General features: G+C 41.2%; 1 protein-coding gene across 3 annotated transcripts in view; it reads right to left on the bottom strand.

Annotated features, from left to right (window-relative positions):
• Positions 1 to 15,303, bottom strand: part of lrp4 (low density lipoprotein receptor-related protein 4) — a 117,549-nt gene that overhangs the window by 20,229 nt on the left and 82,017 nt on the right. For all 3 annotated transcript variants that reach the window (XM_034873238.1, XM_034873254.1, XM_034873246.1), the window contains exons 7-15: positions 14,007 to 14,126; positions 13,707 to 13,832; positions 12,797 to 12,922; positions 11,690 to 11,824; positions 11,019 to 11,144; positions 9,827 to 10,057; positions 8,828 to 8,984; positions 8,035 to 8,252; positions 2,227 to 2,403 (exon numbers count right to left, since the gene is read on the bottom strand). In XM_034873238.1, coding sequence (XP_034729129.1) covers positions 2,227 to 2,403; positions 8,035 to 8,252; positions 8,828 to 8,984; positions 9,827 to 10,057; positions 11,019 to 11,144; positions 11,690 to 11,824; positions 12,797 to 12,922; positions 13,707 to 13,832; positions 14,007 to 14,126 — 1,416 coding nt within the window. The remainder of the gene's footprint in view (positions 1 to 2,226; positions 2,404 to 8,034; positions 8,253 to 8,827; positions 8,985 to 9,826; positions 10,058 to 11,018; positions 11,145 to 11,689; positions 11,825 to 12,796; positions 12,923 to 13,706; positions 13,833 to 14,006; positions 14,127 to 15,303) is intronic.

Below are 15,303 nucleotides of genomic sequence, written 5' to 3'. Positions count from 1 at the left end.
GACAGCCCACTCCCTACGTGATTGTTCCACCAAAACAACTTTCTTCCTGAGGCGATTTTGCAGAGGCACCGTTCCTGCGTCCGGCGCTGCCCATAAAGATTGAGATTGGACAGACTAAATGCCAATAAACCAGACACCGTTGTGTGGATTAGCCAGACCTTCCTCAGCAGCGCTCTGGACATAGGTCTGGCAATACGACAATATTCTTTTGCGGACAGATTATGAGCTAAAGGCCGCCCCAATACGAGACTATTCTATCCCCAATATTTTTCTGAAATATTAATATGGTGAATGAGAAGGTGCTTATCCATTAAGAAATTTGTATATTGGACAAGCCTTGTGAAATCTGAGCAACAAAAGAGACCCTATCTGGGAAGTATATTACAGTGATTGTAGTTTGTCATTCAGGATTCGAGAACTAGTTTATAGACAGATTGTGAAGGCTTTACTATTGTATCAGAGGTAAGAGACCAAACGGTTAACAGTTAAGTCTGTTTTTTTTTCTTCTTCAATTTAATCCAAACTTGCGTAGGTTTCTAAACTTTAATGTTGTTTTATTGTTGCTTCACTTGTTTATTGAAGCAGAGCGTTGAGTCAAAGATGACCTTACTGAACTGGCCCAGTGTGTACTGTTGTCTGTCATTATACAGTATGTTGTTATTGTGTGTGCTGTTGTATGTACTGTTGTTGGATGTGTACAATGCTGGGAAAAGGAATCTACCCTTACTATGGAGTGACATTGGGGGTATTTGAAATTGGAAACCACTTGCAAGATCTCACCCGATATATATACAGTAAACTGAATGTTTTTAAGACGCCAGCAAGAATCTTTGTGACATTTTCCATTACTGTGGTATCAATCTTGTCTTCCAACTCTTGGCAGAAAGCAAATAAGGGTATTTCCCCAAATGTCAAACTGTTCCTTTAACTATGAAACAATACAGTGTATACTGAACACATTTCACATTGGAAATAAATAGTCTTCTGTTCCTCTAAAAAGGTCACAGTGTGTGTCTGGATTTCACCTGAGTTCTGAAGCCTCTTTGCTATGTTCAATTGATGCAGAGTTGAAAACAATTCCACACACACAAAAAACGTATGCGTCATTGAATCTTTACCACAACAAAGGACTCGTGTTTGACTCCCCTCTGCCACAGTTCTTGAAGTTCATGTTAGAAGCTGTTACAACATCGTATCAGCATGATAACCAAAACTTTCTTTTGGCCAGAACTCAAGTTCAACATGGTTTGTTAGCAAAGAACACAAGTCTTTGCCATCATGTGGATTAAAAACACGTCAACCGGCCAGTTCCCCACAGGGCCTAGCACTAGTGCATCAAATCATTCTGTCATCTCTGAGTTAGCCACCATGTCGGAAAAGTCTTCACTTCAATGATACCCTTAAAGAACGTTCCATTTTCCAACCTCAAGCAGCTCATCTTCAGTCCTCTAATTTGGAGTTTGTGTTTGATGTTTTGTTTTTCATTATTTAGTTATCCCGTCTGCTGCAAGACATGTTCTACTTCTTAAGGCTGCAAACTTGGATGTTTTCATAAAAAGATCCATTGTTCTCACCCCCAACTCACTTCAGAAAAGAAATGCACACCCAATCACAGAGATTTGAAGCGATGTGGGGTGGACAAATGACCCAATAAGGAGCCTTCAAGCCTCATGAATGAAAACACCCATTTTCTTTTGCTTTCAACTTCAGAAACGATGTGAAGTATAATATCTCCCTTTGTCCAGTTTGTTATTGCCACTGCCTTTTTTAGGTAACCAAACCCATACCGGGCACAGACATTTGATTCCATGAATCTAAAGCCATTAATCATCAATCCATCCTGCATGAGTTTTTTCCTGGAAAGACTTTGACCGTTTACAGGTCAGTTTACTGATCATTCTGTGGGTTCACTTTGAAAAAAAAAGACTAAACGCCGCATCGATATGGACTATGTATTCTACCATTGTGATGCTATTGATTGACCTGATTCCTGTCGCTGTTTTATGACCTTGCTGTCATTTCACAACAATAACAAAATATGATGATAACAAAAACAAAGACTTTGACAAAGCCTATTAAAAACTTAATTTAGCTCCCATCTGTCCTCTGATCCTCGCACAGGGGACCTTGACTGCTTGTATTAAAAAAAATGTATACCACTAATTACTGGGACATTTCAGGGATATTTAACAAACAACGTTTACTTCTGCACTTCTGTGTACCGACCTGCGGGCTGCCTCTGGGGGTGCAGCGTGTGGATGTCCATGGGAAAGTGCAGCTTGTTGCGGATGATCTCCTGGTTCTTGCCGGTGAATTTATTGGCACTGTTGATGCTCTTGGTGTGCCAGTCAGTCCAGTATAGGCTGTCCTCAAACACCGTGATGGCAAACGGGTGGGGTAAGCCTACACAGAGAGAAATAGAGATTCAAAAAAATGGTGAGAGATGTTCGATGAAGTGTGCAATAAAACCAGAAACAGGCCCATGACATCTTTCATGAAACAATGAGCCGCTTTTTAAGGGATGTAAACAAACACAGGCGTTAGGTTTGACACTTCTATAATGAACAAGAAATAAAGATTCTGTGAAGTTCATGTGGACAATTTAAATCAAACAATAAAATGGAAAGAATAAATGCTGCATTTGGCTTGTTCCAGCAACATCCTCCTATTCAGTGCTGTGGGCTCGACTGATGTCATAATGTCCCCATTTAAAGCTGCTTTCTATTACTCTGCCTCTCAATGGCCTGTGGCTGGTTAAGTTGTGGCCAAGGCGGCCAAAAGTAGATACACTCCATTGGTTTCCTTAAGTGATGTGACTTTTCGGTACAGAATCTGAAAGCAAGTATGAGACCAGCCTTTAAACCGGGTCGGACTAGCACAAAGGACTGGACAGATATAGATCAGTTCTCGTCTAAATCTGCAATGATATTTCCTTCATTTTTATGTATGTTTATGTAAATAATTTAATGTGTGTAAAAATACGAAGAGAACATTGGAAATTATAGTTTTTCTTCTCCCTAATGTATAAAACAAACTAAACCATATCCATGACCCCAAAACAGCCACACAAACTGAACCGTGGGCTTGCTAAACCGGTGCACCCCTGGTTTGAATACAGTGTGTGTGATCTAATCCAAAAAAAACACACTCATAAGTTTAGGTTTAATTGGAGAGTCTGTTGATGGCCTAAATGGTGCTTTTTAGGAGGTTTTTTTTCTTCTTTTTTTTGCTTAAAGCTATTTTTTTTACTATTTTTCTGTAAGTACAGGATATCATGAATATATGTGACTAAATGAGCAATAATCAGAGTTAAAGTTAGAACAGTTCAGCTGATGTCAGTTTGTCCCACTGTTCCACCCATTTCAAAGCAGTGAGAAGAACACAGAAGAAACCACAAGTACAAGAATCCTTCATGTCAAATAACCATGTGCAGTTCTAACTTTGTCAGATCATTATGTGGCCATGTAAAACCCCATCACTTACAGTAAGAAAAATGGATTGCAAAAATTAGTTTCAAGGCTTTTAAAAAGTTTGCTACATTCAAATTTTTACATCGAGGCTTTGAGGCATGTGACTTTGTTTTACTTCCGTCTTTGTACAAAATGTTGACAGCCCATTTCAGAGGGACCCTGTCCTTACTAACATGAGTAACAGGGGACTTGTTGACAGATTTGTCTCCACTGGGAACATTGTGCTCAGGGGGACTCTTCCACACTTAAAATTCTCTTTCTCTCTCCAGCTTAATCCTCCTGTGGTGAAGTAGCTGCACAACCAGTTGTATGAGAGTGCTAAATGGATGGAAAGAGTGATTTCTGCTGCTACACAGAGCTCTGGTGGTGGAGATGGTCGCGGTGGTGGTGTGGCGAGCATGCCGGCGCAGGGCTTTTAAAAAACAGAGCTGCTCATTTAATGACAGTGTTTTACAGCAAGGCATAAATGTCAAGTGGTAAATGGCTAAAACTGGAGATACACCAGAATAATAATGAGCCACAAGGATGAGAGTAAATGTATTTTAACTCAGTTGGCCTTTTAGAGAACGTTGCCTAATACTTCAAAGCTTTGTTATAAATGAGAAGTGGTTGTCTCTTATTAGATGTTTAAGTCTTGGCTGATTCATAACAAGAAATGTCAAAGATATACAGACACAGTGTCGCCACTACACAGTCTGTACAACAGAGAGCCCGACTATGTAAAAAAGAAAAGTATTTTCTGTACACATTTTGATCATAATTGTTTATAAGTAATTACTATGGTATACTTCTCGCGTAACGGTGAAATGTGGATGTCACACACTTTTGGAGTGCATGGATATGAATTTTGTAAAGGCTAATTTCCCCATACTAGACTAGAAAAGCACTACATAAATACAGTCCATGTGCACGTCTCTCCCCAGAACAAAAATTATTTTTATGGCATTTTAGGCCTCGTTTGACAAGACAAGACGCCTGCTCTACCAACTGAGCTATCTGGGCGCCCAGCTCAAAGCTTTTTAGGGGCCCTCCAGAAAGCTCAGACACTCCTTTTCTAGCATATACATCCAACCTGGCAAACAGTTTATATGAAATCGTCATATATAAACCATCTCATCTCCATCTTCAACATCATCTCACAAGCCCACTGCTGGATTAAAGGCCCACCTTCATTCTTACATCCTTGTAATATTATCTGTCTGGCTAGCATTAAACTAGTCAGGACCCAGGTTCTTATGTGCTTATCCATCCCGCTCAGGATTGACCTAACAACAAATAATCTTTGAACCAATCCCAAAACAATACTGATGGTACCTTACTTTGAAAAATGTGTATATTTTTTCTACCAAATCCTATTTTTAATTTAACAAAAGATGCCACTGTTTTCAAATGTTAAATGTAATTTAAATGGTAAGTAATTTCAAGTTAGTAAAAAAATGTTCAAGAACCAGTCAAGACAAGTGAAGACAATAAAACCATGTCTGTACATTGATGTCGCTCTTCCTCAGGTCCAGGTGTGTGAGAGGTGATACTGGCTGAATGAGTGTGTTTTCTGATCTTATCCTAACATGAGGGAGACAACAGTGCACCCTCTTCCCTCCTCTGAGTCATTGGCATCTGCGAGGCGCCTGGTTTTGATACGGTCACCTTCTTCCCTGTCGTCTCTACATCCCCACCCCACCCGCTCCTTTTTCCCCCCCGGGACAGCTGGAGGAGCAGCTGCAGGCCGACAGGGCATCGAGCGTCCCACCAGCCTTCACAGCAGTGTCCCCTTTAACCTACATGTGGCACCTCCGAGTCCTTTCACGCCTCGATTGAACCTGTCACACTTTATATCTACAGGTTGTCGACAACATAACGTCGACTCCAGCTGCACAGAACGCTACACACTGCTGAAGAATATACAGCTTATCCAAACTTAGTATGTTTACTGGAAATTCATACTCTGTAATAATCAAAATAAATAACTAAACAGGAAGACTAAAGGGTACAAAGACGTAAAATCTACTTGGTGACTCGTAGTGGTAGTATCAGTCCACAAGGCAGTCCTCCTCTGGCGCCACAGGGAATCATTTTACTGTAGCTCTACTAGGGCTAGGCAATTTATTGATATTATTTTGATATATGAGGCTGTATATCGTCTTAAATATTGATTTGTCCTTGCCTGATTTTAAAGGCTGCATTACATACAGTGAAGCAATGTCATTTTCTCAACTTACCAGACTGTTCTAGCTGATATATCTATATTACCAATGATTATTTAATCAAATATCTAATTGTTTAAATATTTTGGGAAAGCACCAATATTCAACCCTACAATATCACCGCAATATCGTTATCGAGGAATTTGGTCAAAAACATTGTGATTTTCTCCTTATGTCACAGGTCTACACAGAAGATATCTCAATATAGTTTACTATGTCCTTGGGAAAATATCAAGTACATTGCTATTCTTGCTGTAAATCTCGCTCACAATACTTGTTATCTATATATTATATTCATAGGGCAAACCTATCTGTAAAATTCTGTTTATAATAGTATTAATTTCTATATTTATTCAGTACATATCCATGTCCTGCACTTATAAAACCCTTGTACATCCTGCAATTACTGCTTTTGCACTTCTGGTTAGACCTAAACTGCATTTCATTGCCTTGTACCTGTACCTGTGTAATGACAATAAAGTTGAATCTAATCTAATCTATTCTCTGGATGATGAACCCTTTATATTTAATGACACCATTGCCTAGTACACCATTGCCTAGTACACTAGGCAACAACTTTGTATTTTAGTGAACTCTAAAACATTATGTTATGACCTTAGAAAGGAGATGTTGTCTACAAGGGGAAATTGATTTGTTGGTCTATCGTCATTACTTCCTAAAGGACAGAATGGATGCCCTGTGTCATGCAATAGATGCAAAACACACACACACACACACACACACACACAAACACAAACACAAACACAAACACAAACACACACACACACACACACACACACACACACACACACACACACACACACACACACACACACACACACAGACAGACAGACAGAAACTCCTGTCCCCCACCTGCACAGGTGTGCAGATTGATAGCAGCGCCATCTGTGACACCCGCCTGCTGTCCAGCTCCAAAGACAGAGGGGCTGGCATACATCCAGCTAACACACACGGAAAACTAAAGACGTAGGGAGATAGACACTCGTTAACATTCCTGGGAACCGCGGCTCACAATGTAACTATGCACATGCTCACACACATACAGACACACAAACGTCCCATTTGTCCGGTGTGTTGTCTGAGCAAACAAAGGCTGTGGAGAAAGGCCAGGGCCAATTACAGCCTTTTATCCTGAGAGCACACACCATTAAGGAGAGCTCACAGGGCTGCTGGGGCACACACCCCCTCATCAAACATTTTCCTGTGTCTATTTTCACACTCTGAAACACTCTTGACCGTCACTGATGTGCTTCCACACTTTCTTTACTTCATCAGAAAAATTGAAAGCCTGTTGGCTAACATCTACAAAAATGTACAGAGGTACATAATTCAGCCAAAACCTGAGAAACACATCTTAATGCAACACAAGGCAACAGAAGCAGGCCGGAGCAGCACCCTGCCTCCTTATGTCTGTAAATGCCAGATCCACACTTTTAGGGCTAACACACAGTTTGGCTTTACTGTAGGAACCAACAACATAAACAGAGTCACGCACGGCTTTATGTTGTCATGTATGGCGTCTGTGTGTGTGCATTTCAGTGGCATGCATATGCGTATGCGCTATAACAGAAATATGGCATTAATTACCTCTGCACGGTATAATTAAGTAGCGTCAGCATGCTATATACTATATGCTTGATATAGTGTTTTTGCGTGTGTGCTCCTTTGTGTGTGGTAATTAATGAGCAGAACTCCAGCCAGACCTCTGCTCACCACATCTCCTGTTTCTCTTCAGCTTACTCAAAGCTTTCAAAGAAATAAACAAGGCACCAGCAATATGGTTGGGTATGTTTACATTTTACATGCAAAAGAACTTGAACTACCTTAATTTGTGTTGCCAAAAATGATGTGATTCCTTCGTGCTTCTGCTTAAACATCTCAACCAAGGGCAGAATTAACAGACAACTTTATCACAGATTCTCTCATCCTATCTTCTCAGACTTGTAATGAAATATGTAGTTAGGCTTCTGTTTTTGCAAACATAACATGTAAAAGTGTTCCTTCCTGTGTAAAGATTTCCACCAGATAGCCATAAGGCTTTTATTGTAAAGCAGTTGCAGCTTCCTCTAGGCTTTATGGCTGAAATTGGTCCTCGCAAAGCCCTTATGTGTCCTGGGGGAGTTCATAGAATGTTTTAGACCCACAATCTAGGTACAAGCTCCAGTCTACCATAAAAACATTAAATATATACAGAATGTAACTGTCAGGGAAGAAAGAAGGGTAGTACTTTGCATGTTTCTTAACAATGTCTGAGTTCTATCTGTAACAAACTCCAATTCTGAACTGGTTCTTGGTAACCAACCCTAGCCAGAAAAGACAGATAACAGATGGGAGTTTACCTTGGCTGATGACAGCCTTGCGGTTGCGACCATCTAGGTCTGCCCTCTCGATGACATGGTGCTTTGCGTCCACCCAGTACATGCGGTGGCCAGCATAGTCAATGGTGAGGCCGTTGGGCCAGAACAGGTGTGTGTCGGCGATGACCTGCCGGTTGGAGCCATCCATGTTGGCGTACTCGATGCGAGGTGTGTTGCCCCAGTCTGTCCAGTAGATCTTACTGAGGAGGAAAGTGGGACAGCCATGGTTAGTTTACTTACTTTATAACTTGTTGTCAAGAGGTAAACAGATTGTTGTCTGGATTCATGACACAGCAGATGTCTGATATAATAAAAAGTCTCCTCTGTCTTCGACATTCATGTCCTCCTCATCATCACTCATCTGTTCTGACCGGCCTCAGAGAAAAGGGCTATTTTTTTTTTTTTAATATTTTTTAATTATCCTATGCAAATGAGCTACCTCCTAAGCTGAATGAGTTTTGGGGCTTACCATTTCTCTGGGGCTATCAATTAAAACTCTTTCCTGCCACTGCAGCATATCAAGCTGGGGATGAAAACACACTTAGCTGCTGCCCCTTTCATGAAATACTTGTTCCACACAGATGCTCGCCTGTGGGCACTGCTGTGCTACCAAACTTTAAACCTTGCTCTGCTGCTACACTACAACTGGGACACATCCAGAGGGGATATGTACTGTATATAGGACCATGTGTGCATTTGAAACCATCTGTAGTGATTTATGTACTCTGTGAGTGTGTCTGTGAGTGTGTGTGTGTGTGTATATTTTGACTCATACCCCTCTATGGGGTGCAGCGCAATGGCTCGGGGCTTCTCCATGTTTTGCCACAGCAGCACTTTGCGGTGCGTCCCGTCCAGGTTTGCCACCTCAATACGAGAAGTCCCCGAGTCTGTCCAGTACAACTTGTCATGGATCCAGTCTATGGCCAGTCCACCTAAATAAGACAAAAAACATTTTGAAGTTGAATATGGACTGTTTAACTACTGTTTTACAACAGTTTTGTTTAAATCTCTCTTCATTTACATCTTAAAAACACAAGATACAACGTGTTAGCAGGTGCGCTTAGAAGGCATCTTTTTTTTTTACACTTTGGACATCGCCAAGCTCTCCTTTTCCCTCTGCTTTCAGGCTGTATGCTAAGCTAAGCTAACTTAAACTCCAGCTCCATGCTTTTTAACACACAGACATGAGACTGTTCCTCTCTGCGTCTTCGTTTCCCACAATGTTCAACTATTCCTGTAGGTGTAATCTGTAACTGGTTTTATTCTCTGATTTCTTTTTATGTATGTGCTTTCACAACATGTGATCAGAACTCTACGGCAATAAAGTCTCACAGTAGTAACGGTCAAATATACTGAAGAGAAGAAAAAAACTGAAGGCTGAAACAGACAAAACCTATATATATATATATATATATATATATATATATATATATATATATATATATATATATATATATATATATATATATATATATATATATATATATATATATATATATATATATACATAGATAGATAGATAGATAGATAGATAGATAGATAGAGAGTTGAAAAGAGCAAGAGACACTGAGACTAAGCAAGGAAGAGAAATACAATAAGAAAAAGAATAAAAAAAACAAGGAGATTATAAATAAGAGAAGGAGAAAAAAAAGATATACGGATAAAGTGAGGGAGAGCTGACTATAGTTGGACAGAAAGCAGCCGAGTTGAATAAATGATAAATGGGCATGTTGGCCCACATCTGAACCTGCATCCTATTGGCCGCCATACGCACCTGGGCTCTCCAGACCGGTGGAGACAACCTCTTCCACGTTGGAGCCATTGAGGTTGGCCTTCATGATGCGGTCCAGTGTCACATCGGACCAGAAGACCAGCTCGCGGCTGTGGTGAAAGTCCAGGGCGATAGCGTTCTCCAGATTGTTTAGCAGCAGTGTGTACTCAGAACGATGCGGCAAAACCTGACGGATGTCGATTCGGTTGGCAAACAGCAGCACAGGCTCCGGACCTAGGACAGGAACAGGGACAGAGATGAGGACGATGTGAATTAAAGTGGAAAGGAAAACAGCCAGAGAAGGGGACTCGAGTTTGAGACTGTGTCTTAAGTCGCACTGGAGTCTCACACAAAGTGACTTAAGACTTGACCTGAGACCCGTTCTCAAAAGAATTCAGACTTGTCTCAGACTCAAAATGCGGGAGTTGTAAGCAATCTTTTTTTTAGGTAATGTCGAATGAGCTGATTATCTGACTAACATAAGATCTCACTTTGTAACACACGGGCCAACGTGAGAGGACAGCAAACCTTTTTGGCAGCGCTGGCAGCTGCTTTGGCTTTTTAAAACTTGCAACATGCAACAAGGTCTACACAAAAGAAGCGGTGAGTGCTAAATATGAAGACTTAAGCTCAAAGACTGGGGAATTGACTTGGACTCAAGCTCAAAGACTTGAGTCTTTATTTGGACTCTAGCTCAAAGATTTGAGACTTGATTTGGACTTTAGCTCAAAGAATTCCGACTTGACTTGGATTCTAGCTCTGAGACTTGTAAGCATCTCTGCCAGAGGCCAAAGATATAGAAAAAGTTGGAAAGTAACAAAAGAGAAAAAAGACAAAAAAGTCTGAATTTGAAGGGATGGTCACTTTAAATAAAAACAAGCATTAATCTGAGTGGAGACAAAGGTTGGAGCCCTGGCAGCTGGCTGATGGACAGTCCTGACCTGGGTTTGCATCAGTTTGATGGGCTGCTGTGCCAGGCCTGAACTCTACCTTCACTGCCTATGTCTAAATCTAGTCCAGACCCTCTGAATGAGCCAACCTCAATCTGAGCGAAGACCCCACAGCCAAGGAATGGATACAGTTACCGCTGGAGCAAGTATAAACACAATGCAACCGTGTTTTTATTGGAGGTCAAACCCCAGCAACTTCTCTGTGGTCACATGTCAAGGTTGAAATAGAGTGCAGTGGTTTTTACCCAAAGCTTTGCAGCTGCGCTTGTCAGGTCGGAGCTCGTAGCCCTGAACGCACCAGCACTGGAACCCCCCCTCCGTGTTGGTACAGCCCTGGCTGCAGTAGCCTTCTTCGGCACACTCGTCCACATCTGGAACAGACCACAGAGCCAGATGACAAGAAGGGGAGAGGGGGGGTGTTAACAGGGTTAACAATGAATTCATAACACGAAGTAGGCAAAGAGTTGACTGGAAGGGAAAAAATAAAATAAATATAAAAAACTCACTTAGTATTTTGAAACACATCCAAACACTAATTATTGTTCAACACCTTACATTTTTATTTAATTTATTGACCTTGCAAACACACCCCGCAAAATCTGGAAAACAAAGATTGTGTCTTCATGTGTTTGAAAATTCTGGCGATAAAACTTTGGACTAATGGCAGAAATCCCAGATTTAGGCCCACACCAACATCTTATGAATAATTTCTTTCTCAACTTTCCTTGAAGTCCCATTGAAACTTGTTCATACTTTTTGGAAAATATTGTGCTGACACGAGTGCACACACACAAACAGAGAGAGAGAGAGAGAGAGAGAGAGAGAGAGAGAGAGAGAGAGAGAGAGAGAGAGAGAGAGAGAGAGAGAGAGAGAGAGAGAGAGAGAGAGAGAGAGAGAGAGAGAGAGAGGCTGGTACCCTGGCAGGCTTTCCCGTCATCCATCAGTCGGTATCCAGTGTGACAGGTGCACTGGACCAGTCCTCTGACCATCTGACACTTCTGGGAGCAGCCTCCGTTATTCTGGTTGCAGTTGCCCTCGCTGGAACGCGGACCTGCACGGCGCGCAGGAACATTAGAGGTCCATATACACAGCGTGCTGACTTAGTATAAATACATCCACACACTGTAAAAAGGTACGACTAATCTGGTGTTGAGCCCTGAAATGTTTTAGGCCTACAAGCAGAGAGGCCTGAGGATGATGATGTCGGGCTGTCTGGTGCAGGCCAAGGAAGATCAACAAATACGACCTAGATTGTCATTCAAATTAGTTTGAATTTTCATGATCTACACTGGGTGGTTCTAAATGATTTAGGTTGATAGCCTGACCGGTCCTCTAGTTAGTGACACCAGTAGGCCTAGATCTCACTTTTACAAACACAACCCCTAAATGTTATTGGTGACTCCCCTGAACTTTCATTTCAAGCCTAACATTCCAATTCCACTAAATTCCCCTAAAAATAGTATAATCTGGCCAGAGTGAAATACAATTTACTATACACATCCATGCTCAAAGACCCACAGACTTTTATTATAATAATATCAGGCAGATTGCAATAAAAACTTGCTGAGCACATTACTACACACTAATAATGTTGTCACAACTTGTGTTAAGAAACACATGGAATAATGCGGTACAGTGTGAAAACATGGTATTACACAAAACATACCTACAAGCAGAGGCATTGCTAATGTCAAGTCTCTAAATCAGCATCACATTTTAAATTAGACTATATGTAAAAATCAATGTCAATTAATCTCAATTAACATTCATTAAGTGTAATGCTTCTGTGAGTCGTTATATTACCACCTACAGGTTTGGCATGCTCAACGGCATCAATGGCATTTATACATGGGTATGTGTTAACGAGCACTTTTCTGAAAACTGACAGCTGTGGCATATGTTACCTTAGAAAACAGAGAGGTTGAAATGTCTGTTCAGGAAAATAGCCGGCCACGGGTAAAGGTAGCATTAATGTTCAGTCTTCACACAATAATAGAGAGGCAGATATATAGCATCAACTCACGGCAGTCGTGGTGCGGGTGTTCGTCAGTCCCGTCGCCGCAGTCGTTGACCTCGTTGCACACCTTCCTCTGACCAATACAGCGTCCATTCCCACACTGGAACTGATCAGGAGCACATGGAGGACTCTCTGTGTCAAGAGATAAGATGATATATCCCGTGAAGCAACAAGTAACTGCCTCCACAACCCTTTATCTCCCACTCTTCCCTTATTTTATGTTTACAGTTGTTACACACAAAATTTCAGCTTTAAGTGCATGGCCAATGTTTATTAGGCGAGCTTAGGCGTTTGATTTTTTCCAATAAACTCTCCTTCCAAAGTAGATATAACTGTCAATGAACAGCTTATTCGAAAGTCTCAGAGATTCCTGACGTCAGGGTGAACTGTACGAATGATGCAAATGGAATTTTGATTAGATGCAAGTGTGAAGCCATAAAAATGACATAATGTATTTGAATAGTTCATTAAGTGTTGCAACGAGCAAAAAAAAAAAAGACAGTTTTCAGTGATAAAAAGAAAGAAAAGAAGAGAGATGGATGGGTTAAAATGTAACTTTCAAGCAGGAAGTTGGGGGAAATTTGTGGGTTTGAGATGTTCGTGCAAATTTGCAAGTCCAAACAGAGTAGAAAGCTGTCCATCTCTCTCTTATGTTTGCTGTCTGTTTACTGTTCATTTCTGTCTCAGGGCAGGTTCTGCAGTTTGTCCACAGGATGGGATTTCCAACAGCGAAAGAACTGCCAACTAATCAGTCTTGTGTTTGAAAGCAACTGTGTTTCTCAAAAACACAAAAACAAAAAAAGAAGAAAGTCAGATTGTGAGTAGAGGAGGGCTTTTTATGAGCTGTTGTCATGACTACGATTGAAGCTGGTGTTATATTTAGCTCTTGAAAACCAGATAACTACTACAGTCTTACCAGTTTTCTCACAGCCCTCTTCATCACTGCGGTCGGAGCAGTCAGGCTCGCCGTCACATCTCCATGACAACCGGACGCAGCGTCCAGTTCCACAGCGGAACTGGTCAGCCGTGCACATGGACGTGGCTGCACGCGACACACAAACACAAATTGTATTCATTAGTTTTTAGATCGGGCAATTTCAGATATTCAGAGTGATTGCCTCGTATTTTCCATCACGAGCATGCATTCAGATCAAAGGCTGAAAGTGACAAACGCCCGCATAAATAAGGAATAAAAAAAAAATGAAAAGCTACTCACTGCAGTTCTTCTCGTCCGATTGGTCGTCACAGTCAAATTCGCCGTCACACCTCCAGCCAGCGTTGATGCACATCCCACTGCTGCACATGAATTCTACCGATCTGCAGGGCTGGTGGGAAGCTGCACACACACACACACACACACACACACACACACACACACACACACACACACACACACACACACACACACAATGACATCATGACAACCATGGCAGGCATTTCACCACCTTTATAGTGTAGACAAAATTGTCCTAAATTAAATGTGTAGCTTAAAGTTGTTTAAAAGGCACAATTTTATTTACGGGTCAAAAAGTCTCACTCATGCTAAATAATATCTGGTTTCTGTATTTAGGAAAAGGCATCACAATGTTTTTGAAAAGTTGAAAATGGCGGGTTTAATATACAAGATAGGTCTTCCATGGTCCTCTGAGTTCATGGTAACCGAGACCCAAACACGGGCTCATCCAAAAATATTCAATGTGACTGGGTCGCTTAGGATCTGTATGTATCTTTCTATCAATACGTCTGATCAAATCAGCTCTGAGGGTTTGAACTGGGAAGAGAAAGAAAAACAATGACATGTATTGCTGCTCTTATAGACCGGGGCTGCCTGTTGTTGGTGTAGCATTCTGCTGCCACCATTGTTCTTCTTCTTTCACTATTTGGGTTTATTGACAGCTTTATTGTCATAAGCACAGAGTAAGTAATCAATCTCAAATTCAATTATTAGTTTGCAGTCCTCTTTGAAAGCTGTCCATACAAAGTAAAAGGACAAGATAAATCATGTGAAGATACAGTGTTTTATACCAATGATTTTTCTTTACCCATGAACATTAATTGCTTGTGTTGGTTTTGGCTGCCTTGTGATAATCTATGACTAAAGATTATAGCAGTCCCACCTTTAAATCTCCCACCACATCTCAGCATGTGATCAGATCAAAGTGAAGCTCAAAACTGGCAGCATATGACGATGGAGGTGGATGAGGAGATTAAAGCTGAATCAAACATAAGCATCTTAAATCCTGAATGTGTGTGTGGGCATGTATGTGTGTTTCCTCCCGACAGCACGAGTCGGATCGCATCAAAGCTCCAGTGGGCACAAGATAAGGGAGGAACAAAATGACAATCGAGCAAATGCAAGAGAAGAAAGACAAAAAACAAAAAAACAACAGAAAATGAGAAGTTGTGGAGCTTCAAGCATCCCAGTGCCAGGCTTATCAGCTGGGTGAAAGAAGGGAGAGATCAAAACAGCAGGTGGCTCTCCCACAGACAGAGAGAGAGAGACAGAGAGAGAG

The sequence above is a fragment of the Etheostoma cragini genome, chromosome 1, assembly GCF_013103735.1.
Source record: "Etheostoma cragini isolate CJK2018 chromosome 1, CSU_Ecrag_1.0, whole genome shotgun sequence".
Taxonomy (NCBI): domain Eukaryota; kingdom Metazoa; phylum Chordata; class Actinopteri; order Perciformes; family Percidae; genus Etheostoma; species Etheostoma cragini.
This window is presented reverse-complemented; position numbering and strand designations above follow the sequence as displayed.